The 27290-nt window shown below is 45.5% G+C and overlaps 1 protein-coding gene across 1 annotated transcript; it reads right to left on the reverse strand.

Moving 5' to 3' along the window:
- Window positions 1–293: 293 nt before the first annotated feature.
- Window positions 294–26293, reverse strand: TNFSF8 (TNF superfamily member 8). Its single transcript, XM_025432950.3, has 4 exons — window positions 25731–26293; window positions 15785–15827; window positions 3584–3655; window positions 294–2117 (listed from the first exon to the last, which is right to left on the reverse strand). Exons 1-4 carry the CDS (start codon window positions 25923–25925, stop codon window positions 1723–1725), a joined length of 705 nt encoding a protein of 234 aa, XP_025288735.1. The 5' UTR covers window positions 25926–26293; the 3' UTR covers window positions 294–1722.
- Window positions 26294–27290: the final 997 nt, after the last annotated feature.

Below are 27290 nucleotides of genomic sequence, written 5' to 3' on the forward strand. Positions count from 1 at the left end.
CCTCTGCTCAGAGAAGTGATGGAATCTTTCTCAAATTTGAGTATGAGACAGTAGAAAATTTGCTTAGTGTACACAAGCTTAGATTGCAGATACCTTTTCAAGAATGCATGAGTTGGCTTAAGCAAGGTTCATTTGTCCTTCAGAGTTAGGGTATAACTCAAATGCCAGCGCTCCCTTACTTGTTAGTTTGGGGTCCTCAAAACCTGTTTCTGTGTTTACTATATACTTAGTTTGCTGAATTGAACACTGCTTCCAATGCCCGCTCCTCCCAAAGAATCTAGTCATAGAAAGCATTAGGAGAAATGTAGACTTTACTGAATATTTCATAGAGGAGACCTCGGAGGAGGTTGACATAGCACACTGCTCAGCAAATGACTTCAATTTTTCCCCTCGTTATTTTATTTTCCCAAGTCCTTCTCATCCATACCAACACTGCTGTTTTTTTTCTTTTCTTCTTTTAAATTTTTTATAGTCTTTCTCTGACAAACCTTCCTGATTTCCTACATTTTTCTTTTCCCTCCTCCTTTTTTGAGAAAAAATGCAAATTTTATTCCCTTCTTCTGCATGGCAGTTGAGGGTCCCTTTTGCTTCTGAAGTATAAACTCTGGAGCTTTATACTTCAAGGGCAATGGTCCTTTTATACAGGTAAGGTGCTCCTTTGTAAAAGGACAGATGTCAAGGCAGGTTGGTGTAGCTAGAGAAATCTCATGGCTACCCAAGTCAGGAGAGGAGGTTTCCATTGCTCAGAAGTCTTCACCATTTGCAGGGTCATCATCATTTATCAACAACATTTTGGGGCCTTAATAACCCTCCACAGAAATGATTTCCTGAGAGACATTTGAAGCAGGGAGCAGAGAGAGATCATGTGAGAAATGAAAGTAGCTGATCCCTGACCAAATGGCCGCATTACCATGACCACCGCACTACCATCAGCATGCTGATGGAGTGCTTGCTGAATGCACAGCCCTTCCCTACAGGAAATGAAAGCTGTCTGTTGTTGATGTATTGTCAGTCTGAACTTGAATGGAGTCAAGCCTGGTCAGATGGTTTTCCAAATACCAGGAGGCTTTTTAGATTTTGGATGATCAGTTGGACAGTCCTTTCTTTTATACATTTTAGATCCCACAGTTCACATCCCACCGTTTACACTGAACCTCATCCCCAAATTCTGACTCTGTTGAGGTGACATGCAGCCAGATCCTAACATATCATTGGATTTACACTGGAGTGAGTTGAGGGCCTTTCCTTTGGTTGGGGGCTTCTAGAACACCACTTGGAATCTTAGTTGGCAGATCTGGGGTGAAAGATCCTGGTCTTCTGAGTTGGAAGAGATTTTGGAGAGATTCAAATCCAGCCCCTTCATTTTTTTAGTTATGGATCCAGAGTTCCAGGGAGGGGAAAGGAGTAGCTCCAGGTTGTACAGTGAGTTAGTGGATGGGCCAGGGGATAAATCCATCCCTTCTGATACCCATGTGGGGCTTTTCCCACCATACTGCCTTGCTTCTCTGCCTTCTATTTGAAAGACATTTCACTCAAAACTGTTTTTTTTTTTTTTTAAACCCTGGACCCGTATCTTCCCAAGAGACAGAGGAGAAGCATATTATTTAATACCCATTGTGGTTTCAGTCTTGGTCTAGAGTTTTCTTTTTCCCCAAGTGTTTGGATGGATGAAGTACTGTATGGCAGAGAGTTGCTTTCTTCCTGAAGGCCAGAAGAAATGGTTCAGTCTGAACTACTATATAAGAAGATAGACAACACATTCTCAAGAGGAAAGGTGTTTGTATCCACATACTGGAATTTATCCACCTTGACTGATATGGTGCTGTTGACCTGGAGGTGCTCCAGCAAGAACTGAGAGAGATTTTGGTATATGTTCTTGGTTTGCGCTCCAGACTCACACACTGTAACCAGCGTCTGCTTTTTGACATCTTTGTTGATGAGAAGCTCCAACTTCAGGTCAACAGAATGTTCTGGGCATTTTACTAGAAATTGCAGTTGGCAAATGATGACATACCAACCTGGGAACTGGATTACCAGATTCCCATCCTGATATCTGACTCCACGGACAATACCATCTTTGTTCCAAGATAACTTGGATTTGTTTATATGCTTGGACACTGGGGAGAGAAGGACAAAAAGACAGAATTATTGGACATATTTCAGGTGCAGATTGCAAAATGTGAAATTTTTATTCAAGGTTTCCCACTCGAGATCTGTATTTTCTATAACATTGCCTGATATTCCAACCATCTGGAATATCTTCCATATTACTCATTCTAGGTGCTGCTTAATATTCAAGGCACAGGTGCAAAACCACCCCTCTTCTTTTTCTCTAATGCTTAAAGCTGGAGGGCCAGAGCACACATGGTAATGGACCGCTACCTCGTATAGAATCATTTTCTACTTATGTGTTACCTTATAGTATTCTGTTATTGTTATAATTATTCTATTTCCCTTTTCAGACCATGAGCTCCTGGACTATAGTCCCCACAAGTTCTGGACCATTCATTCATTCATTCAATCATTCAATCAAAGCTTTATCACTAAGGGATTGCTCTTTGGTAGACATTGCATAAAGTATCCGAAATATGGTATTTATTTAGTTTTATTCAATTAATAACCAAATTAGGCATTAAGATGTGCAGGAGAATCTGTTGATTTTCACATGAAGATGGATCCTTTAACAATTTCTTGTCTCAATTTTTAAATGTCTTTCTCTCTTCAAAAGGGCAGCCAGGCATAACTGTACAAGTGTACACTAAGGGGCTCTTCCCAGCTGGGATTTTTAGAGAAGCAGAGGATTGGCCGACCCTGTGAGCCGACATGTTCCTGTGGAAAGCCAAGTCTCTCTGAGTCCTAACAAGTGAAAATCAGCACTGATTAGTCAGGGTGCCTTTCAGAACTGGAAAGCTGGCCTTCGTTTTAATTGCTTCCATGCCTTCTCTTTAAACCTCATTGCAATTCAATTGAAGAGAGAGAACTAATCTAGCAGCAAAATTGAATTTTTAAAATGGGCAGAATGGCTATTCAGAGAATCTTGGCCATCCTCTCCATATCTCGGCTTTCCCAGTGTAAGTGCCTTGTATTGTTTCCTTTATAAGGGGCCTCTTACCTGAAGCAGACTGCAATATGCAAATAGGCCGCGTGCAAGCACGGTCATTAAGCTGTCAATCTGGGGACAAGGCAATTTTATGTTTTCCTTGTGAATAACTGGACAGAGGCAGAGACCAAGAGCCTGCTTCTCTTTCATGAGGAAAAGCAGACTTGCTTTTCCTTGGCCCCAGATTTGTAGGTGACTGAATAGAGAGGGTGCTTGGGGATCAGACACAAATGCCTTCAGAGGCCAGGTTGGCAACACAAAAGAGTGAAGAAGGCTGAGAGGGGAGAGGTCTTGTGGCTTCCTCCCCTTTCCTACTAAGGTCTTGAAATTCAAATTATAAAAAATATGCATGCAGGCTACAGACCACATCTGCAGGTCATATTTGGCCATGGGCTTCTACTCGTGATCTCTGGCTTGGAAGCTTCAGAAGGGCCATAGGAAGTGGCCCTCATATGGCTAGAGTTTCTGGATTCAGTTACTGACCTTGGAGGTAGGCCCATGACTTCTTGAATGGAGCCTTTTCCAGTATACATGAGATGTCCTCTGAGCAATTCCCTAAAAAAAAAAAAAAAAAAAAAAAAGGAGGCCACACATTAAATGTCTTTCTCTGCTCTGGGGACTTGGAGACACCAGATCTTTTTCCATGACTCTTTGATGGAGGCAGTTAGTGTGTTCTGTTTCCATTTGGGGGCCTAAAAGGAAGCCTGTTTATTTCTCATTTTGCCATCAAGTACTTTAGGATTCTTTAAATTAGTTACTTCCACTTGGCTTTTATAAAAGAGTAGAAGTTGGGGGAAGAAAACCAAATATGACCTGAGTGCCCATATGTGCCAGGTGCCCTTCTTGTTCCTTTATCTACTTCACTTAATCCTTGCAGCAACTCTATGAGAATGGTATTAAGTTCCTTTTACAGGTGGAAAGAAGCCTGGGGACCAGACAGATTAAGTATATTGTCCCACATCACTCAGCCAGGCAGTGGTGCTCAGAATGATAGTACTAATAGTAATTACTGCTATCTTCCCTTTGAGAGTGCACCAGATACTAATATGTGCACTTTTACATATTTCTGCTGATCTAGTTCTCTGAATAACTGATGCCTAGATAGAGTCAATGATACGAGGTCAAGCAAGTTGGTGGTAACGTTGAGATTCACCCCCATGTCTATCTGATTCCAGGCACCAGTTTTCCTCCACAAAGCCATTCACTGGACAGTGGAGATAAATACATTCCTGTGCTCAATTTTAAGAGGATATAGGATTATAGAGATCTAAGCAGGAAGGCTGCTATCTGGAGCTTCCTTGGCAGGGGAAAAAGACAGTGTTTATGTCATTATGGTATTTACGAAATAAAAATATTTTTAATATATTCACCGGTGATGCTGGCTTAGCAGCTTCTTATTATAAAAACAATTTTATATGCGAAGAACCAAGTTATACATTTCCTGTAGTGACTCATGAATTCAACTTACTCTGGGTAAATTCCTTCTTCTCTTTGGATGTTGGTTTCCTATCTATAAAACTGGGAGATCTCTTTGATGATGGCATCAGAGTGACCGTTCAATCCATCCATCAGAGTCTAGGCAGCCATGGGCCTGTTCAGTTGAAGCAGCCACACTCTGATGTGTTTGCTCACTGGATCTCTGAGGGGTATCTGTTGGGCTCACGATATCCCCCCGTTTGCCTGTCTGCTCCAGGCTTGAGGAAATGCCTCCTGGCCTTCCTCACTTCCCCGTGGAGCCTTGAAGAGGTTGGAAGTTAAGTGAACAGTTCCCTCTGCTGTCTGAACAAGCTCACTGCTCGCAGCAACCCCTGCAGAACCAGGGGGCAGTTTTCATCCTTGTCTGCCCTCAACCCATAAAGATGCTCTGGCCCAAAGGTCTCCTTGGTGATGAGGGCTGGTAGGCCAGCTGCCATTCTTTTGATCCCATCTCTTTACCTGGCATTCTTGTCCTGCCTGTTTCAGCCACAGCCCTCACTCTTGAGGTGTTAGAATCAGTTACAACATGAGGGCTGCTTATTTTCTAATGCACTGTGAGTGCTGTTAGGAGAGTCCCCCTGGCCAGCGTCCCCTTTTTTGGGGATGTGAAACATTGAATCAGAAAAAAAAAAAAATGCAGCGAGGCATACCTGGCCGTGTCTCTTCTCTGCTGGGAGTCCCTTTCTGACCTTACTGTGCCTGCTGGATTGGGGCCAAGATCCTCCACAGGTGTTCTTGGTCCCTACTCTTCTGTCCCTCCTGCATTCTCCAGTCTCACCTCCACCATCCCTCTTTCCCTTGTGCTCTTGATCCTGATAGTAGTAGCAATAGTGCAGACAATAATAAGAGCTGATACATACTGAGGGATGGCGATTTCCCAGGTACTCTGTGAAGCATGCTGCATCCAGTCTTTCACTTAATTCCTACAACCACCGCATGAGAAAGGTACTACAGTGATTTCTGTCTTGTACGTAAGGAAGCCGAGGCTTTAAAACGTTAATTACTCATTCATGTTTGCACAGCTAGTCAGTGGTAGAGTGAGATTCAAACTCAGGCTGTCTGACTTGAATGCCCAGGGCCGGTTACTGATGGTTGTATTGGTGTTTGGGAGCCGTGGTGCCTCCAAACACACATGTTAATTTGCCTCACCACCTGGAATCCCCCTTGCACTGGGAAAGTTATTCCTTACTTAAAGCATGGCCTTGAAGTCATCTCTGACCTTCCTTCTGTTTGCCTATTTGCCTCCTCCATTAGACTGTGAACTCTCAGGGCAGAGACAACTATTTATATATCCCCACTGCTCAGGGCGGGAGATGCTCTGTAAATGTTTGTTGAATTGAATCATCCAGTCTCTCCCTCTTACTTCCCTCCATGGAGGTCAGGTGGGTTCTGGTATGAGTGAGGTGAATGGGGATGCTCGTCTTGCCTTTCCCCTTAGGGCTGGAATAACACTCAGCCTCATTTTCCCATAGTTCTTCAGGTTAGCTTAGATTAAAGGAGAGGACAAGACTCATGCCCTGGGCCGAGGCCAACACATCATGCCAAGAACAGGCTCTGCTCATTGGCTGGAGGCCCCCTCACATCATGTCACTTGTGGTGGCATCTGTCAGGTGAGCTTCTGTAAACAGGTGGCTAGAGAAGTACAAGCTGGGGCTTGCCTCTCACACATACACATTCTGTTTTTTCTTTCCCCTTTGGTCTTTGTATGTTTGGTTGGTTGACCTCAGCTGTAATTCTGAGAAACCCAAGGACGGAAAAAAAACCCAACCAACATAACACTCATTCTGAAGCATTTGTGTTTCCTGAAGTCAAATGGCAAGGTGTACTTTAGTTTTTCTTTAAGAAACTTTTAGATGAAAAAAAAAAAAAGAAACTTTTAGATGATTTCAAGCAAAAGGAAAAACATGGGCAACCCTCTCTGAGAATGGTGTTGCTGGAACTTCCTGAAGGAAAGGGCCTGGGAAAGGGACACTGGAGAAGCTGTGGGTGGAAGGGGGCAGTTGAATGTGGAGAGGAGCCTGGAAGAGGGCATGGTTGTTGGCCCTTCACATCTGACAGGCTGTCAGCAGGAAGGTGGTGCAGTCTGCTTGGTGGGGCCCAGACACCAAGGCTTTATGTGGAAGTTTGAAGAGGTGACGCACTCAGCTCATAACTGACATTGCCCTTGTCCCCATTTCTCAAATGAGGCAATGGTAAGACCTTCTCTAAGGACACACACAGCCCAAATATTTGACCAGTTAGTGCTATTCAAACATGCGCTGGGCTGTTTTGAGGGTCATGAGGCTCTTATCAAGAGCCAGATGGGCATTTCGCCAGCCATGTGTCATCACCCTGTGTGTCCATGATATGACTTTCTTTTTTGGTTATGAAGACAGGAAGGAGTGATTTACAAATAGGTAGTGCTACCTGCAGCTGGAACCCTCTGATGTCCCTGGAATTTTTGAATGCTGGGAGTAGGGGAGCAAAACACCCCTGTTGCATTCATTTCCCAGATGAATTCGATGTCTGGGGCAGGAGGGGGGTGGGTCTTAGTTTGAAGAACTGACTGCTCAGGTGGCGGAAATAAGAACTGTTTGCAAGTCATGGCTGAGTTGACGGCATGGGAGTTAGAATCTGGGAATTTCCCCTCTCTGGGCCCTAGTGTCCTTAGATAGATGAAAAGCAGTGGGGATTTGATCATCTAAAGGGGCCCTTGTAGTTTATTGTAGCAGGCCGTGTAGACTCAGCTATACGTGGCCAGGCTTGCTGCAGCAGGGGGAAAGTCAGTCCCCGTTCCAACTGTCTGTCTTAGTGGGCATGTTGCTCTATCCCATCTAGGAGACTATCTTCACACATTTAGATTTCTAGACACCTGCAGTGGTAGAAGAGGACATTTTAGATCTGGGGACAATCTAAGTTATGAGCAGCCTGATTCTATGAGAATTTGCATGGTTTGTAGAAATGGAAGTTCCTTGAGAGGTTACATGGTCCAGTCTTGGTAAACATATAACACATGTGCTCCCCAGTGTTACCCTCATGGCCGACTAGCCCTAGGTCACCCCTGAATTAGCGACAGAGGTAGACTAGAGTCTGAACACCTTACCTCTTCTATGGGGGTATTCTATCTTTCAATCAACTTAAGTACTCTGAATTTTTCTAAGGACCAAGGCCTTTAAATGGGCAAGATTTATTAGCCTAGACTTGGCCTCCTCTAGGATCATGAAACTTTTCTGGGCATTGTTTGGAAGACTGGAGAGGAGTATGTGCCAATGAAACCCTCTTGTCCAGTTTCACAGGAGAGCTAGGGAGAGAGAAATGTTGCTTAAGTAGTTGAATAGATCATGTTCTAGGGGCACCGGGGTGGCTCAGTCGGTTAAGTAGCTGCCTTCAGCTCAGATCATGTCATGATCTCTGGGTCCTGGGTTGGGCTCCCTGCTCGGGGGCGGGGGTTGTCTGTTTCTCCCTCTGCCCCTCCCACCCCACTCATGCTCTCTCTCTCTCTATCTCAAATAAATAAAATCTTAAAAAAAAGAAAACAGCATGTTTTAGAAATCAGCATAATGGCAACCTAAAGACTGGCTCTTGCCTTGGGATCTCAAGATGTAGGACTTGAAAGGGCCTTTGATGCCAACTTAACCAAGACCCTGTTCTATGAGTGGGGACACTGAACCCAGAGGAACTGAAGGTCTGGCCCAAGATGTCACTATAGATTAGTGGTAGAGCTGGGTCCAGAGCAAATGTCTCCTGACTCTTAGTCCAGGGCTCTGTCTTCCATTAGTCTTTCCATGGAGGAGGGAGGGTTAAATGTAGGATGAAGTGGGTTTGCAGTCGCCATACACACTGGACTAAAAACTGACGAGACAGCTGGAGGTGCTGGGAAAAGAGCACTAATGAGCCTTCTGGCTTCCTCTTGCAGAAGAATGCCAGCAGGTGACTTCAGGACCATGTGCCGAACCCTGCCAAGTCATAAGTCATACGCCTTGATTAGGCTTCCATCAAGATGCAACAATGCCCAAGGTGGCAAAACAAACCACACCAACCATTCTGGCCAGATGGTATGTGGTCAGAGTGCCAGGTACCTTCCAGGTTGGTATTAGGACAAGACAGACACAATATATCTTTTAAAAAAGAGCACCTGGGCTCTGGTCAAGGCTTTTAGCTGTCACTTCTCCTTACTGACCCCCAGTTAGTGCATACCTATACATTCACATGATAATAATCAACCCAAATGGATGGTTGTTGCAAAGATGCAATGGATGTAAAGTAGCCAATATAGCATGTGGCTTAGAGGAGATATTCAGGAAATAGTATCCCCCTCCTCCCCTACTCCCATTTTCCATCTTATAGTAGACAGTTTAGCCATGCCACCTAGCAGAGCCAGCTGGCTGAAGAAATGCTCAGAAAAGCAAAGTTCAGGGCATTGTCTGATAGATTGAAGTTTCTCAACTATGTGCATGAATGTTTGAGGCCACCTGATGGCTTCCGGAAGTGTGTGTAGAATGCTCCTTCCAACTGTTGAAAATATTTTAAGCCATTCAAGAAGCAGAGGAATTATCTTAATGATGGTATCTACCAAGGTCCCGGCAGTCCCTTCCTCTGGTGGAATATCCAGGAGAGTCCCAACAGTGACATCTAGGGGACAGTCGCTCCATTATCAGTAGAATTGGGAATTAAAGTGAATCCTCAACCTAAGGGTCATTTGAGCTGTCTTCAACTTGACCATTCCCTCGATGCCACAAAGCCAACTAGTGGTGGAAGGACTCCAAGATGGGTTATGTGTTAAACAAAGGACAACAAGGTGACTCTGGATTTACAAACAGCACTTGGGGAAAATACTCATCCCCGTGTGCTCAGTGTTAAGCACATAGAACATGACCAGTAGGTACAAATTGAGGTCAAGCTGGAATTCACTTGAATTTCTTGACAGCTTTTTTAGAATGTTGGAGTCTTCTCAATCCTGAGCTGTTGCAGTATGTAAGATAAACCTATCTGACTATCTGACTTTTTGGAATTCACTTAATCTAAATGCAGGTGGAATTGGTATTATCGGGGGTAGTTAAGAAGCATATAAAGTATATAATTCAAAAGGCAAAGTGAATCTGATTTTACATGGTAAAAGCTGCTAACATTTTAAGTATTTTTTTTTTAAACCTCCTAGCTATTCTAGATGCTGAGGTATGATACACACTTAGGAAGTCAGGCTTAGGATCAAACAAGCTTGGGTTCACGTTCTATCTCTGCAACTTCACTGAGTTGTGTGGCTTTGCGTAAGTCACCCAGCCTCTTTGAATCCTCCCCAAAGTGAGGATAGTAACAATCTTCCTTGAAGAATTTCTGGAAGGTCAGATGGGATAATACCTAGCAACCAGCTTGGTGCCCAGCACCCAAAAGATGCTAGGTGATGGTTGGCTCCCATTCCCAGGTCCAGGGCTCGTGCTACTGGGCCTGTAGAAATTCAAGCCAACGCAGGCGGCATCCAGAAGATTGAGTGAAATACATCATCCACATTCCGCTTTCTCTCTCTGTCCTTCCTTTTCTCCCTCTGTCCCTCCTCCCTTCCCCTGCCTCTCTTTCTGTCCTTTTTCCTTCCCTGATGTATTGGAAAGATGGGGATTTCTTCTAGATTTAGAGACCTGCAGCTTGTGTGTGCTAAATTCAAGTATAAATTTTAATATGTTTCTCAGCGATCTGAGTATGTTTTCCTCTGCTCCCGTCTCTTTTTCCCTCCGTCCCTTTCCCTGGCAGCGGGGGACGCGGATTACAAACGGGTTGCTTTGGCACTCTGGATGGCCCCTGCAGGACTCTATTCCACTTAATTCTGAGTGGCCTGTTTTTCTAGCTTATTTCTTGTGGAGAGATTCCGGACTCCTGTTAGCTCTGCCTTAAGAGAAAGTCAGTGTAAAAGTGGGCTTTGCGTGTGTTTAAAGCACATGGAGAAGCAAATAGGCTCTTTAAGGCCTGTGACTATCTGAAAAGCAATTTGCCCCCTGAGCAGAAGAAGTACTCCCTCTTGCTGGGAAAAGTCCAAAAAAAAAAAAAAAAGGCACATGGCAACTGTTGAATTGGGCAATGGAGAACCAGAACAATCTATCGGATAGAAGTGAGGGCTCTGCTGCTTTCAGCTGTTCTGGGGGTGCGGGGGCTGCTCCTTCGCTACCTGCCTCTGCTGCTGCCAGCGTGGCGTCCCGGTGGGGCTGCGGCCTCTGGATCGCACACGGCCACACGACAGCAGGGATATTGCCTGTCTGTGGGCGGGTTCACTAGGTACGGTGGAGAGCCAACCTTACTTGAGCTTGTTTAATGCCCACATTTTCTTTTGGGCAGAGGGAGTGGAGAGGGCAATCCTAGATTGCCAGGACGGTTAAGCGGTCCCCTTGTCTAATCCCAGGAGTGTCATACTCGAAGCAAGATCCGCGCCAGGGTCAGGCCGTCTGGCTTGTTCCCTCACTCTTGATATTTTAGACAGTAGGAAACTCCAGCCCCCGAGAGGGAGAATGCATTGTTTCAAGTCCCAGGATGGGAAAGTGGGTATTCCAAAGTCCAACCTGGTTCTCTGTCTTTGCGCCCCCCTGTCTCCAGCTGGGTACTGGATTCGGGAGAAGGTGCTCAGAGGAGGCCCAAGAATGTGCCAAAGGGGCTGCAGAACCCACATGTGGTCTGTCCACTGGTCCCCCCTCCCCCACCTCGGGACCTCCAGGAACCTGGGGCCCCATGACATTCTCAGGAAAGGCCGACAAGGAGTCCTCCGGCCTCATGATGCCTCAACCTCAAAGCTAGGGCTTACTTTTGGAGGCCAGACCCCCTGCCACGGGCTGTTTACGCCCCCCCCACCGCTGCAGAGCTCCAGAACAAGAAAGCAAAGAGCTGTGGGAGCGGGTGCCCAGGAAGCCATAGGGTTGGAAGTGTGCCCAGCCTTGGACAACCAACTGGAGGGACCACAGCGGTGTTTTACTGAGCATCTGGCAACATTGTCCAGGAGAAGCAAGAGTGCTCCAAGGTGACTCAGCCTGGATCTTGAGGTCTTGCCCCATTTCTTACCAGCTGTGCAAGCTTGGGCAAGTCAGTAACCTCTCTGTGCTCCAGATTCGGTCCCCGTCACCCGGGAGAGTAAGATCCTTGGGGCATGTTGTGAGGACTGCCGGGGGAGTCTGAGCACAGCCCAGCGCCGGGCACAGGTGGGTGCCCCTTGGCATCTGCTGTTTTCACCCCCTTAGAGCCTCGTACACATGTAGTGGGGAAGACAAGACAAACCGGCTGAAAAGTTGTCTACAGAAATCCTGTGGTGTGGGAAGGATTGTCATTTAGTGGTTGGGATGTTGGGAAGGCCCAGGCCCACACACCGAGGTGGCCAAACCCGTTTTATAAAATAAAGGCAGAGTGTGTGAGGAGAGGGGCTGGGGCTGGGGAGGACAATTAGGTAAGAGGAGAGTGGGGGAACTCGCGGGCGGGGGGCTGAACCCCAGGGCGGAGGGCTGTCCTTCGAGACAGTCCCAGGGGCTGCAGCGACAGAAGTCTTACAAGGCAGGCCCGGGATGGAATGCACCGCCCTACTGCCTTCTCCGGGACCCTAAGTCACACCAAACCCGGCTGGGCGCGTGGGAGAGTCAAAGTGCGGCAGAAGCAGAAAATCAGAATAAGAAGTGAGGAGAAGCAGCAGGAAGCCCAGGCTCTCCCCAGAGCCCCCCCCCCTTGCTTGCTCACCCCTTGTGGGGTGGGGCGGAGTCATTTCATTTGGAAATGAAAGAACAGAGTGGCTCTCGTGTCCCAAGGATGTAGGCTCAGCCAGGTAGAGACAAAGGTCGTGTCGGCTGTCCCCTGTCACCCTTGTGGTGGATCCGGGTGGGGGGGGTCCTTATTAACCCCATTTTCTAGGGGTGCCTGGGTGGCTCAGGGGTTGAGCGTTTGCCATTGACTTAGGGCGTGACCCTGGGGTCCCGGGATCGAGTCCCGCATCGGGCTCCCTGCAAGGAGCCTGCTTCTCCCTCTGCCTGTGTCTCTGCCTCTCTCATGAATAAATAAATAGAATCTTAAAAAAAACAAACAAATAGAAAAACTCCATTTTCTAGATGAGAGGAGAAGGATGTGGGGCAGGTTCTCCTCCCCATGGTCTTCCTGGCCCACAGTCCCTGCTGAACCCCCAGAATGGCCCACCATGGCCTTAGTCCTGTGGAATGAGTGTGAGGTGGCATTCTGCTGGTGACCAGTCTCCCGGCCAGAATGGGAAGCTTATGTTGGGACTAAGAAATCCTTTCATTACAAAAAAAAAAAAAAAAAAAAGTCTGGTTTTCCAATGGTTATCCTGCAGCTACGTGTCATCCTGGGTTGATACCTGAGTGTGTGTGTACCTGGCTCTGCTTCCCAGACTCCGGGCTGCGGCCCGCTTCCTGCTGAGGATGTACAGTTTGCATTAGCTCATGACAGAGGGCTCCCTAGAAAGTGTCTGGCTCCTGCCCTTGTCCCCTCCGCCCCCCTCCCCCAAGTGACAAACCACATGCTGCCTCTGGAGCTTCCTCCAGGGGTTTCTGGGAGGTGGCTCCCCTCTGCCAGATGTCTCACAATGGCTTTTTAAAAGGGGCAATGTGCTGCCTGTATCTGCTTACGGGGGGCTTACTGGGGAAGGGGGCTGTGGCTACGGACTTCCTCAAGGTGATGGTTAGATTTGTTTTCTTCTATATTCACACCTTAAACAAAAGAATCGGAGCATCATGAAGTGTCCAAGCTGGAAGGCCCCTCTCATTTCATTTTAGTGGAACCTTGCTGTTAGGACGAGGAAAGACTTGCCCAGAGAAACACAGCTCCATTGTAATACAGCTTCTGACCTCACCCTAGTGCCGTGTCTACAGTTTGCCTGTGGTTGAGGGAAAGGTGGGTGTGCATTACAAACAGGGGACAGCCAGGGAGCACGTCGCAGCTGGTCGCTCGCATTGCATGGCCGAAGCACATCATGCAGGGAACAGAGAGGAGCCCTAGCTGCTGACCCCTGCTCTGCCATCAGCTCCTTGGCTGACCTTAGCGAAGTCACTTTGACGGTCTGGACCTCAGCTTCTCACCTGCCATCTGGAAACTCTAATCCCTGTGTTGCTCGCTTACAGGATCAAGGCTAAGAGCAACCCAGACAAGGCACGGGAAGATCCCTGACAAAAGTTTCCTAGCCTCGGTGGGGATTATTATTAACATTTCTAAAACCTGGTTGCAGAAACATTGACTTGTAGACTGAGGTGGGCCTTGGATTAGTGCATGCTCTGACGCAGTGACGGGCAAGATAAAAAGGGATTTGATAAGGGGCCTAGTCCATGGCTCCCACAGTTTTGGGTTTCAGGGGCCAGAGAAATTTACCCCTAAATGAAAATTCAGTGACCAATATAGGGCGGGCAGCTTTCGGTTTCTGTCTGTTGTGCCCATGAAAACTAAACAAAACAAAACAAAATCACTCGGGCAAAAAGCAAGCGAACTCAACTTGCCTCCGTAGCAGCTTCAGGTTGTAAAAGGAAGGACGTGTTTATGCTTTAGGGAAGGATGTGCTCTCAGAGGAGAGGGGTGCCCCTTATGTTGAAAATAGGTGGCCGTGGGAAGAAGGGCTACCTTGTCCTTCTCTTTTCTATTTCAGGCTGGGCTGGTGAAAACCGTCATAGGGACAGAGCCAGCAGTGAGAGCCCCGGTGCTTGGCCACCTGTGAAGGCTGGGCTCTACAGGTAGAGGACCTGTGATCCAGAACGGCAGGGGGTCCCATTGTCTCATCAGAACTACCCTTGTCATTGAATCCTGTTCCTGTCCAAGACGGCCTCTCTCCCTCTCTCTCAAGAGGTGAGAAGTTCTGGTCTTACTCGGAAGACCCGAGTGGATGCGGTGGTGGAATGGACGGAGGAGAGGAGGAAAACGGACAGTGACTCAGTGTGCCCGGGTTTCCTGCAAGGCTCCATGAGAACGTGTGTCCCATGTTCTGACTCCAGAGCCTGTGCTATTTCCATAATAAGGCTCTCAACTTCTGTCTGCCCTGTAGGCCAAATCCAGCCTCGCACCTCATTCTAGAAATAAAGATGTGTGGACCCACAGCTGTGCCTTCTGGTTTTCAGAGCCAAGGGCTTCCCCTGCACGACAGAGGCTTTATGGGAATTGAGGTCGCTTGTGAAGTAATTCCAGGCGGGGTTAACATACTGTTGATGAAGCTGTAATTATCAGTCTTCCTTGAAAGATCCAGAATGCTTGTTTGTTTGGGGATTTTCCTTCTCTGTGTGGTAGGTAGCAGGAAAGGCATGCCTAAGGCTTCCTGAGGGAAACTCCAAGTGGAACGCTGTTGGTTTGTGGGGCTGTGTTCAGACACTTGTGTCCTCCGGGCCCATGGATGCCCTGGTGTCTCTAGCTCTATGATGTCTCACCCTTTCTTTTTAACTTTTTTTTTCTCTGGGCTGTCTGGTTATCCCGCTGTGATGCTGCCTAGGTTCAAAAGTTTACGGGGTGGAGGTGGGTTCATGTTCTGGGGTGGAAAAAACAATGGATAACACATGAGGACATCTGGCTTCTGGGTTTGGCTCCACATGACCTTGGACATGACACTTCATTGGGTCTTACTTTTCCTCTTCTGTTCAAGGAAAACATTCTCCACATGATCTCAAGGTTTTTCATCCTCAGTGTTAAGCTAACTCTGCATATCCCCCCTGGGGCTCAGAGAGACGATGCATTAACTAGTACCTGCAATGATAGGAAACGTCCTCACCCCCTGGTGAGGACGAGGTCGGTTCTTACAACCCTACCTTCATCAGGCATTTTGACTACTACCAGTTATTTAATGATTGCTATGTGCCGGTGGCCAAGCCCAGCAATTTATGGATAAGATCTGATTGGCTTCTCCCATCCCTTCGTGAAGTAGGTAGCATTATTCCCATTTTACAGATAAAAAAGCCTGAGGCTCCCAGGGGGGACGTAGACCCAAGATTCATACCCACATTTACCTGACTCTAGATTTCAAACTCTTTAACACAACGGCGCTTTGCATTCCTGTCCGTGTCCATGTGAGGGCCTATGCCACTTCATTAGTGGGAGAGCAGCGGCCACCAGAGTGCCCAAGGGAGGCTGCTCGGGTGAATCCAGATGCACCTGCTCAGCTCTGAGCAGCCTCACCTTCACCTCCACCCACTTTTCTGTTGGGCACTGCTATGATCTTTCTGGCTGTTCACCCACTGTGATGCCATATGATTCAGTGTACATTTACTCCCAATTCCAAGGTCTTACCTCCTTTAAGGGGGAATTTTCCCGGTGGGTTGGGAATGGAGTCCTGGAAGAGAGGAAAGAAAAAAAGAGGCAGTGTGAGATTGTCATGAATGGAAAGAACTCATCATTTTCTTTTCCATTTCGGTTGCCCTCCAAGTGCTGTGCAATTTAGACTTCATGTTCCATTTGACTCTTCAGTTAAAAAGAATTAATTCACTGACCTAGTTCACGCTGGGCTCCTCTCAACCCTTGGCCCAATAACTTGCCTATCAGAGAGACAATTTGAGGGGCTTACTATCCATATTTCACAGGCGAGGAACTGGAGGCTGAGCAGGGTAAAAGGAAAAGTTTGTGGCAGCTCAGGGGACCAGAATCTGCAACCCATCGCCCTGTCCAGGGTTTTTGTTTTCACCTCCACATTTGATATTTTCCCCCCTTCGGTCAACAAAAGAACAAGCAAGTGTAATATATAAACATATGTGGGTTTTTTTCCATATTTGATTCATCAAACAGTGAAAATATGCTGCAAACATACCTGGGAAGGTACATCTCTATCTTTCCTGTGGTTGGAAATTCTGAATTAATTGAATGCTTATATGCCAAGCATTGTGATGATACCGTAAATAATGAAATAGGCTCCCTGCTTTTGTGACTTTATTATGAATGTATATATGATTATCATATCTAAATTTTAACTATATAATATAAACTCAAAGGAATATCATGTATCTATAAATCCACATTACATGTTATGTTATTTATTCTCTAATACACATAAATATATGTATATAAATATTTATACAGGTAAGTAAGAAGTTGATAGAAGTGACTTGTCTTCTGAAAGGGAGCCTCCTCCTGGGCTGGGGGATTAGAGATACTATTAGGGAAGTCTTGTTGGGGTGCTCTGAGCAAGTAGGTAACAGAAGGAGCACTGCTCTTTACCTCTTCACCCCGAGCCTCCTTCCCCTTTCTCCCCACCTCAGCCGTGGAGGTGCACCTCAGGTGTCTTGCCAATAAAGAATAAAGTATCTTATTTCTCTTTTGAGTTGTCCACATTGGGATCTCCTGTAGTGCATTGGATTGAAATATTAATAAAGACCCAGATAGAAGTGACATTGATATGGGTGAAAATAACTCCTCAACCTCTTCCAGAGCAAGAAGTTAGCAGCTCTGCAAATCTTACTTCCTAAGTGTCGGTCTGAACACCTAGAACCATCTGGAGCTTCCCTTTTATCCCACCATTTCCATGGGGGCCTCTGTTCCTTTGCCTTCCACCGAGGGCTCATTTTCTCATAAATGGATCTCTTCTCCAGCTCAAGCGTGTTGTAATGAATTGAGGAAGCCTCCCGAAGACAAAACCCTGGCATAGCACTGCTCTGGAGATAGCGGAAGTCAGCATATACTCCAGGGCGTCAGCTTTTCAGGGCAAAGGAAGTGAACTTGGCTTGGAAGGTCCTTCCCTCTCGGCTCTAATAGTCTATGATTTTATTGCTTTAGTTGAAAGCTCTTAACCTAAGTAACTTTGTTGTGCATTGTGGTCTCTCAATTACGCATGCAGGTCATAGGAAAACCTGACATCACAAAATTCCCCTCTGTGTTGGCTCTGCAAGACTGCAAATAGCATTTCGAAATCTAAGGAACAGCTAGTGTGCTACAAAGTATGATCGTCAATGGATGTGATGTGCAAATGCACATAGGAGGAAAACATCTATGTTTAAATGGGGTGCTAAGATGGCTAAATTCATCGGTCACCCAGGAAAATATCCATCCATGGACAGGGAGAGAAGGCTGGCAGCGTAGAACCACTGCGGCCATCCCAGCCTCCACGAGCCGTCCGGGAAATGCCAGAGGGTTTATACATCCAGCATATATTGAGTGAGCACCTGGTCTGGTGTGTGCCAGGAATCACTTTAGTCACTGGAAGATGTCCCATGGAGTTTATGGTTTAGTCATGAGAGCAGTCATTTAAAATATACAAATAAATATATAATTGAATTCCAAGTTGAGGCGAGGACGATGAAAGAAGAGAGTTTCAAAATAACCCTTCTCAAACTTTTACACACGTTATGTGCATCACCTGAGGAGCTGATTAAGATGCAAATTCTGATTCTGCTGGTTTATCTGGAGCTTGAGAGTCTGTATTTCTGACAAGCTCCCAGGTGACGCTGAGGTTCTTGGCCCACGGAACGTAGGCCAAGGTTGTAAGAAATAGTATCTGGGAGGAGGACCTCATTTATATGGGGGCCAGAGGAGGCCTCTGTCTGTCACTTGAAGGCTGTTTTCCTAACTTTAGGTGGGAGTATGCCCAAAACAACACATCTTAGTACAGGAAAGAATCCTGTTGCTTAAACCTTCACCCAGAGCCCAGGGCATCCAAGATGGAAGTGTGATTTTTCCTATTTTGGAGAGCTCCTAGGATGAAGTCTCCTTCACTCCCCTGGCTGCCCACGGTAGAAAAGCTCAGAGAAGCAGAGCCAGAGAAGGAACCTAGATGTCTTTCAGTTCATCAAGCTAATTTAGTAGAAGAGGAAATTGAGATACTCGTGAGTCAGTGGCAGATCCTGGATTGAAATCCTCTGGTGTTCTTTCTACTGCCCCAAGAGAGATGCTAGCTTTGGAAGCCAAGGAAGGAGACGCTCATTCTCCCCTCTCTTTAGCAATCCTTGCATTTATAGAAAGGATTCTGTAGAAAGGCAGGGTGTAAAGAGATGTGACTTTTACAATTTTCTGGGAGTTGTTTATGCCCTAGGCAGTATCTAGTGCTGTCTATCAACTCCTCTTTGGCAAGGTGCCTCCCGGTCCTAGCATTCTCTCCCCAGTCTTGCCTGGGGACCTGGGTCCTGGCTGGGGAAATATGGACCATCTTGCTCAGCGAACTTGGCTTTGAGGTCAGTTGCGCATAGGATGGACATGGACACAGACACAGGCTAATGCACCCTCCCAGGCTGTCATTCTCAGCTTCATTGAGTAGCTCAGGAAACTTTATCTCCATGGCTAACAATCAGCTGTACTTCCTTCATTGAACTTCTTTTGTTTCAGACTCCAGGTGTCTGATGGGTATTTCCAACAATGTTTCTGTGGAGGGAGGGAGGAACCATCACGTTTAACCTGCTTGTCCCCAGGTGGAATGACTCAGTCCCAAACATGTTGCCTGCCCACGACTCTGTTTTCCTGTTTCCTTTTGTCACTGGGATTGGAAGGCAAACTCCTCCCAGATACTATTTCTTTCTTTCTTTTTTTTTTTTTTTTTTTAGATTTTTATTTATTTTATCATGGGAGAGAGAGAGAGAGAGAGAGAGAGGCAGAGACACAGGCAGAGGGAGATGCAGGCTCTATGCAGGGAGCCTGACATGGGACTCGATCCCGGGTCTCCAGGATCAGGCCCTGGGCTGAAGGTGGTGTTAAACCGCTGAGCCACCTGGGCTGCCCCCTAGATACTATTTCTTACAACCTCCCTACACTGGCTTGTTGCAGACACAAGATACTGTATATAACATGTTGGCAAGTGCTTGAAAAATGATAGCTATTTTGGTTATTCTCTTGATCCTGATAATGTGTTTAATTTGCTCCAAGACCTTGAAAGACTCATTCCTTTCACAGAGCAATGCTGCATGGAAGCAATCGCATTCCCAATTGTGCTTTTGATCAAAGATGTCCCTTCTGGTTGAAAATGGCCAAAGGCAACTAATGGTTGGAATATGCCAGGGAGATTCCATATCCTGTTTCTTGCTGGCCTCACCTTGTCTTATAAGCTGGGTCATGGAGATTTTTGGCCAGGAATGTTTCCCTTACTTTTGAGCAATCATAAGGAAGTACTTCATGAGGGTGCTTAGTCCTCCAGGGCTAAATGCTTTCCATGCATTTATTTCATTTGGTCTTTACCCCAAGAGTTAGTGATTGATGAAGGCTTAGCGATTTCAGAAGGTCCTATAAATGGTGAATAGCAGGGAAAAGATCCAAATCAAGGGTCTTGACTTGGAAGGCTATTCTTCAATGCCATGCTATGCTTCCTTTCTAGAGTAGGGCAGGATGAAGCTGGGGCAGAAAATTCTTCTGAGACTCAATGAGAAAGTAGATGGAAGTCAAAGAAAATCTTCAGGAGAAAGACAAATTTTTTTTGGCAGATTTTTTTTTTTTTGGATAGCTTAAAGCAGTGCTGAAAGGACCAGAGTGGCTTAAAGCAGTGCTCTTTCCACTAGGGATCCTGTTAAAATGCTAACTCTGGTTCTGGAGGTATGGGGTGGATCCTTAGGGTTTTCATTTCTAGTAAGTGTTTAGACGATGCCAGTGCTGCCGGGCCATGTTACTTTGAGTAGCAAGGGCTGAAAGACGTTATTCATTAGGCAATCAGAACATCCAAAGTCTTCCTTCCCCAAGGAATGGGGAATGGCTGGCTACAGGAGGCTGGGCTCATACATGGGTTTAAGAAATCTTTCTACTCTGCTGGTGGACACAGCGTCCTACTCTCTTATCTACCTCTGTCAATGCTTCTTCCCAGCTACCTCTACTTCCTGCTGTTCCCTGTGCAATCTGGGCTGACTTCTGTTCTGGCCCTGCTACTTGTCTCCTGACACCTGGGCTTGCCTTCTTCTGGGCTGTGCCTCTGCTCACTGTTCTGCCTCACCTGGAAAGCCCTGCCCCAGCTCCACCTGCCACCAACCTTCCAATGGAGAGCTCTTCCCTACTGAAGAATACCAGTTAATAAATGCAGAAAGAATGATAGGATTAGGCAATCATCATTTTTCATCCCTTGGTGCATTTCCTGATTCAGACAAAGATCATTGAGGAATGCCTAAACCACTTAAAGATATTTGTGTGTCTTTAAAGTGTTACCCCACAGATTAATTATTAGTAGGAGAGAAAAAAGTGCTCACCAGTGGTCATCACCTTAATCAAGTAACTAAACATCATCACCAATAATGGGACAAGTTGACATATGCCTCTAGGTGTGCTGCAATAAGAAGTATGTAGCATTGCCTATGGACTGTTCTTGCCAAAAAAGTTTCATCTGAAGGTAGTCACAACAAACACTAAGCCAAATCCAAAACTTGGCCAATTCTACAAGTGCAGTAGCCTGGACCCTTTGAAAAAGTCAATGTCCTAAGAAATAAACAACGAAGGGCAGAAGAAATTGTCAGATGATCAATTCTCAAACTTTAGTGTGCCTATGAGTCACCCAGGGAGCTTGTTAAAAAGCAAATTTTTATTGAGTGGGTCTAGAATGGGGCCTGGGATTCTGTATTTCCAACAAGCTCCCAGAACCGCTCTTTAAATAGCAATGTTCTAGACTGAAACGGACATAACCAAATGTGGTGTGTGACCTGAGTGTGGGTTCAGGATCTCCAAACAAAACAAGGCACAAGAGCTGAGGAAGATATTTTTGGACAAGGGGGCAGTGGGCATTGTTCTATGGACCGTACATTATTACTAGATGTTATCATTGAATGGACATTGACTCTCTTGGCTGTGACATTGCAGTAAGGAGGATATGGGGGCTGAGACACTTGCAGGCCATGCCGTCTGCACCTTACTGTTATACACATAAAAAGAGCACAAACAGGACAAAATGTTAATACGGCTGATTTAGGTGAAAGGTTATATGGGTGTTTAATGTTCTATTTTTCTGTAGGTTTTGAAAATTTCAAAACAAAACTTTGGGACTAGGGCATCCTTCTAATTCTTGGAGGAGGCTCAGCTTCTGTTCTAGCACTTCTGCAAGCCCCCCCCCTTTCATCCCAAACAGAAACTCTTCCTCCCCTCCCATCTATGGGATTCTGTGACATTCTGTCCTGAGCTCTTGGGTGTTTGGGCCTTGCTTAGAGAATCCCCAGAAAATGGGGCATTCTGTCCCATGCACATGGGTCCTCCCTTTCTACCCTAACACAGGGCTTGCCCCTGTGAAGACTTTCAGTGGGTTTTTTTTTTTTTACTTGATAAATTGAATGCATTGAGACAGTACTATGGGTAGAGAGAAGCATCATGGGGCATTTCAACTCACCCCTATATTGTATCTGAACATAAAAGCAAACCAAAAACCATACGACTACCACCAACAATCTCTATACCTAACCAGACGCTCAGTGCACTCTAGGTGGGGAGGTGGAGAGTAGTAAAGTCCTTAAAAAAAGGAATTTCCTTCACTTATAAAGGGAAAAGAGGCAGCTGCTTTCTCTTTCTAGAAAGGATCTTTTTGAAAACCTAAGGATCCTGAGCCCTTGTTCTAACCCTTTGGAATGTAAATAAATCTCTTCAGGGACTGGATAAGCCTAGTTTTATAGAATTGGTTTATAGAATTGGCCCTTAGATTGAAGACTTTATAATTGGTTTATAGAATTGGCCCTTAGATTGAAGACTTTAGAGACTTCTGAAATGACGCCTCTACTGTCAACCTGACAGTCCATCTCCTTATATCACCCTTTGTTTCTGGAAGAGATAAGAAGGTAGTCACATAACAAAACAAATTTTATTGTTTTTCATTTGTTTTGCTGTACAAATTTTGTGAAATTTCATCCTGACAGATACGCATGGACTCTGTTGTGCTTACTTAATAAATCAGTTTTCTATCTTTCTATATGGATGTGAAGAGGTGTTTCTTTGTTAGCAGGACTTTTACTGCCTCCAGAGTATGTTGGTATAATCTCTGCTGAGGCTGACTGATGATATTTATTGAAGCGAAAAATATACATTCTATTCCCATTACTAGGAATTTATCCCACAGATATACTTGCAGACGTGCACAGTGGGTAAAGCGACTAGAGAAAAATATAAGTGTCCTTCACCAGGTAGATAAAATAAATTATGAAGCAGTCATACAACGCAATACTATGTGACTCTTCCAAAGACTGAGACAGACTTTCGTGTGTTGGTGTGGAAGGGACTCCAAGATACACTGTCAAGTCAATAAAGCAAGGTTCAAAAACATGAGTCTACTATAATGACATGTTGTACTATATATTTGCAGAGGCACAAATTTCTGTGTATTTTTTCAAAGGACAAGGAAGAGTCTGTTAGTGGTGGTTGCCTTAGGGAAGAGGGAATGGTGATTGGGCGGGCAGGGTGTGAGTGAGTTTTAATTTCTTTTCCCTTATTTACTGTTTACTTTTCTTAAACCATATAAATAGAATATTTTATAACAAGTATACTGGTTTAACTGTAAATTAAGGAAAACTACCACAGGGACTCTCAAGACATTACTACATGATAAGTTCTATAAGCAACACAAAAGCAGGAATTTTGTTAGCTTTGTTCAAGCTGTATCCCCAATGCTTAGAAACACGTAAGATGCCCAATAAACATTTGAGATTGAAACCTAAGTTTCTCCTTTGCCTCGCACAAGGAGTCTGACCTTGGAGTTTTTTGATCTTCAGGCCAAATCTCAAGGCAATCCTTGTTGGTTTTTCCTACAGGCCCTGTGTCTTCTCTCTGTACCATTGGCCAGGAGTGCACTCTCCTCTGATTTCTCTTCCCCACCTGCTTCAAATTTCTCAAGCCAGTCTGGAATTCCAATCTCCAGTGAAGTTTTTCTGAAACCTGGGAAAACACTCTGTCTCCTTCATTTGTGGTGTCATGAAAACCCTATGTAACAACCTTCCATCACTTATTATATATTATGACTTATCTTGTTTTATTATATTTTAAGACTTATCTGTTCATGTGCTTCTTACCTAGAACTGTGACTTCTTAGGCTGTAAAACCATTCTCATGGTACTCTATCCCTGCCCCCTTCCAACCTCACACAGAGTGCTATGTAGCCGCCGACCCATTCCATTTTTTGATAGTTGGGATGTGAGTTTAAGTTTCTCAGGCCTATCCCATTGATTTCTTTACCAGGGGTCCTGTTATTAGAGTCTTTCCTTTTATCTAAATTCCTAATGTCAGCCTGCATTCCCTCTTCCTGCAGAAAGCCTTCCTTGATAACCCAAGGGGATAACTCTTCTTAGCTCTTAGGACAGTTAATGTCTGAATAATTTATTGGAAATGATAGTTTATTGTGCAGTATAAAACACTGCACATTTAATATCACAATTAGTATGACAAGCCTTAGCTTTTAAGCAAGTAACTGATATCTCCCAGACTAAAGAAACCACAGCCCACCAAACCATATAATCAGATTGTGAAGTGAATCTTTTCATATCCTCATATGAGAAGTGAGTCAAGGAAATGGATGCGCAAGAAGATAAAGCTCCCGAAAGAGGAGCAGGAACAAAATTTCTAAGTGTTTCTGTGGCTGGCTGATAGGTAAAGGGAGTGTTGTTCTCATTAAACAATCGAGCACAGTCTTGACTCTATCACTTTCTCAGGATGACTTAGTTCAAGCCCCTTCTCCTTTCTGTTCCTGCTTTTCCACACATACAAAAATGGGCCAGAAAGATCCACTCTAGTTCCTTTCTGGAAAGAATGGAATTGCATAAGGACACTTCTAGAGCTCTCTCCAGCTTTAGAGTTCACCATCACCCCCAATACCTTCCTTCCCTTCTTCTTTCCTTTCATTTTCTTTCCCTTTCCTTCCTTCCTTCTCTTTCCTAGTAGTTCTAGATGCAACATTTAACTAAAGAAACTTCTTAAAGACCACTTCAGTTTCTTTTCTTTGGCCATTGCTATAAAATGATATACTTCTGGTTTACTTCAAATTAGAATTACAGAAATGATCTAGCCTCTACCAAAAAAAAAAATGCCCTAGAATATTTCCAAAAGTATTATTCTTAGTATACATGGATGAACTCATTCAAGGATGCATTTTATAAACCTTACGATCTAAATCAAATGTTAGTAACTCTGTTTTCTTTCACTTTTATGGAGGTATGAGCCTCAAAGCTTCATTTAAACTTCAAAGCTGGTGACCCTTGAGAAACAGATACCCAAATCTCTTAAAGCCTAGTTCCATTCACCAATCCATGAGGTATAGAACATTCAACCTAAGACAACTGCAGGGAAACGGAAATCTTGCAGGATTGTAAGAAAAACGGGAGCTCTGAAAGAATAAGTAGAAACATTCTCACCTTGGCAGGGCAGGGCACGAGGGGGATCAAGTTCTCAAATTACCAAAATAACAAAAACTTCTCTTCATTCAAAAAACGCATGAGCGAAATATACCACCAATATGGTATTTTCTACAAAATGCACACTGGCCAGATTCTCTGTAAACACCAATTTCCTAAAATATGAAGAAGTGTCCTCCTTTGTCTCTTCTGTTTTTGCAACAAATCTTACCATTTCCTCCAAACAAAGCCAATTTCCTGAGATGTTTGCCTCTACAGTGGGTACCCATAGTTGCTTGTAGCTTTAGTATTCTGAGCAGTCTCAGAGGCAACAGGCATTACAAATATTTCTATGTTCTGCCCTCGTGCTCTGGGTTTCTCGTGACATCCTAAACTCTTCCAAGCAGTGGCTCAGGAGGAAGCCTCCACTTGCCTTGTAGGCTTTAATTAGCTCTAAGGACCTAAGCCTGGTCTCCTGTCTTGCTCCTTCTAGTATACACCTGGGTCACTGAAACCTAGCTCCTTGTTGAGAAAGCTCTTGGCAACAGAGGAGGCCCCGGAGAACTCAACACTGTTTGGACTGAGAATAGAGAACCTTGAAGAAGACATGGTAACAAGTCGTGTGAATCTGTTATCAGATTTCCTTATCACTTCCTTCTCAGATACACATCTCTGGCCCAGCAAAAAATTTAAATCTTAATTTCTTAATACTAATAGCTCCTGTCTCTTCTTCTGGCCCATGTGAGTCTGCAAACTTTTGAGGTGACTGCTGAACATATTTTCTCTTAAAAGCCAAATTATTTCAGAGAGTTGAGTTCCTGTTTCTTTTCTCCCTCTTTCTACATGATATATGTACCAGATGTTGGTTTTTTCTTTCTTCTTCTTCTTCTTTTTCTTCTTCTCAGCTACTTTTTGTTTTTTTCTCAAGCCTTTCTCTCTGGGGAACACTGAACGCAAATCAGAAAAAAGGTGACCAGAAGTCCACTTACCGTCTTCTGAACTACCAACATCATGATGGTTGCCACAGCAAAGATGAGACACAGAGCCAGCGCCGTGGTGGTGAAGTAGAAATAACCACGGCTTGTGGTTCCCAAGTGGCTGGCGACAGAGCCTGCTGGCACATGCATGGCTGTGTCTTGAGAAGGGGCCATTCGGTTGAGTGCTTGCTGCAGCCCTGGGTCCATTCTTATATAGTCTTCCCACAGCACACCTTATCTCTCCTCATCTGATTCAGTTCTGAGCCCATCTCTGTTCCAAGAAGGATTCTCCCCCTGCATCCTGGATCATGTGACGTGGAAAAAAACCTTCACCAGCTGCCACACGAAGAAACTCTTCTCTGGGGGCGTGAGGCGAAAGACAGCAGCAAGGGTGGGGGAGAGGCTCATTTTTCATTGCCAGGGATGAATTTGAGGGCAGAGAAACTGTAGCTACAGAGAAGGTGGTTGATGTCAGAGGGCGAGAAGGAAAATGACGGTTTCCCTACTCTGGGGTGTGTGTGTGTGTGTGTGTGTGTGAGTGAGTGAGAGAGAGAGAGAGAGTGCACAAAGCGACTTCTGTTTCACTTAGACTCAGCCACAAAACGCCTTCCTGCTTGAGAAGCCGCATCTTCTCTTCAGCGAGGCCTGCAGCTCAGAGGACCTCGTCAGAAAATGTCTCTGTGCTGGGCCTCCGGGAAGCTGGCGTCCTCGCACTGGGCTGTGATGACTCCAGAGGGTTTGGTTTGATCGAATCAGCTCCTGCTGGAAACTGGAGATCGTTCCAGCTGCCTGGGAAGGAAGCGCCCACAAGCATGGCCATGGGGCCAAAGGGGGCGAGCCCACCGCAGTAGGAGATGTGGGGGCAAATGTCAAGAGAGCAGGAATCTGGAAACGTTGATCTTTTCAACAAAAATTCCTGCCGGCCCTATTGGGAGGGGTCAGCCCCGCAGATAAACCTGGGCTCGCCTGCCCAGTTGCAGAAAAGGGAAGGGACTGGCGGTGGCGGTGGTGATGGGGGTGGGGAAGCAGCCTGGTGCAGAGCGTGGGGGGTGTGTTCTGTGGGCGTGTGCATGGTGGGCGTATGGTATGCTCGTGTGTGGTGCACCTACGTGATGTGTGGCGTGTGTTGTGTGTCTTATGCATGGTGTGTGTGTGTGTGTGTGTGTGAGAGAGAGAGAGACTATTGCAGCCGAAGCTCTGCGATCTCAGGCACAGTGCTAGTGCCAGGTGCGCTTCACACCTTGCCTCACTCCACCCTCCCCTCTGCCCTCTGATGCACCTAACACTGGCTTTTCACACATGGCAATATTGAGGCTCAGAGAGCATGAGGACGGCTCATGCTTTTTTTTTTCTTCTTTTCTTTCCTTTTTTTTTAAAATACACATTTATTAGCTCACAGTTGCTGTGGGTCAGGAATCCAGGCACAGCTTAGCCGGCTCCTTTGCTTCATAGTCTCTCACAAAACTGCAATCAAGGTGTCAATCCAGGACCTGTCATCTTCTCTGAAGGTTGCACGGGGAAAGGATTCACTTTCAAGCACACTAAGTAGTTGTTGGCAGTTTTCAGTTCTTT

This window comes from Canis lupus, chromosome 11 (genome assembly GCF_003254725.2).
Source record: "Canis lupus dingo isolate Sandy chromosome 11, ASM325472v2, whole genome shotgun sequence".
Classification (NCBI taxonomy): Eukaryota; Metazoa; Chordata; class Mammalia; order Carnivora; family Canidae; genus Canis; species Canis lupus.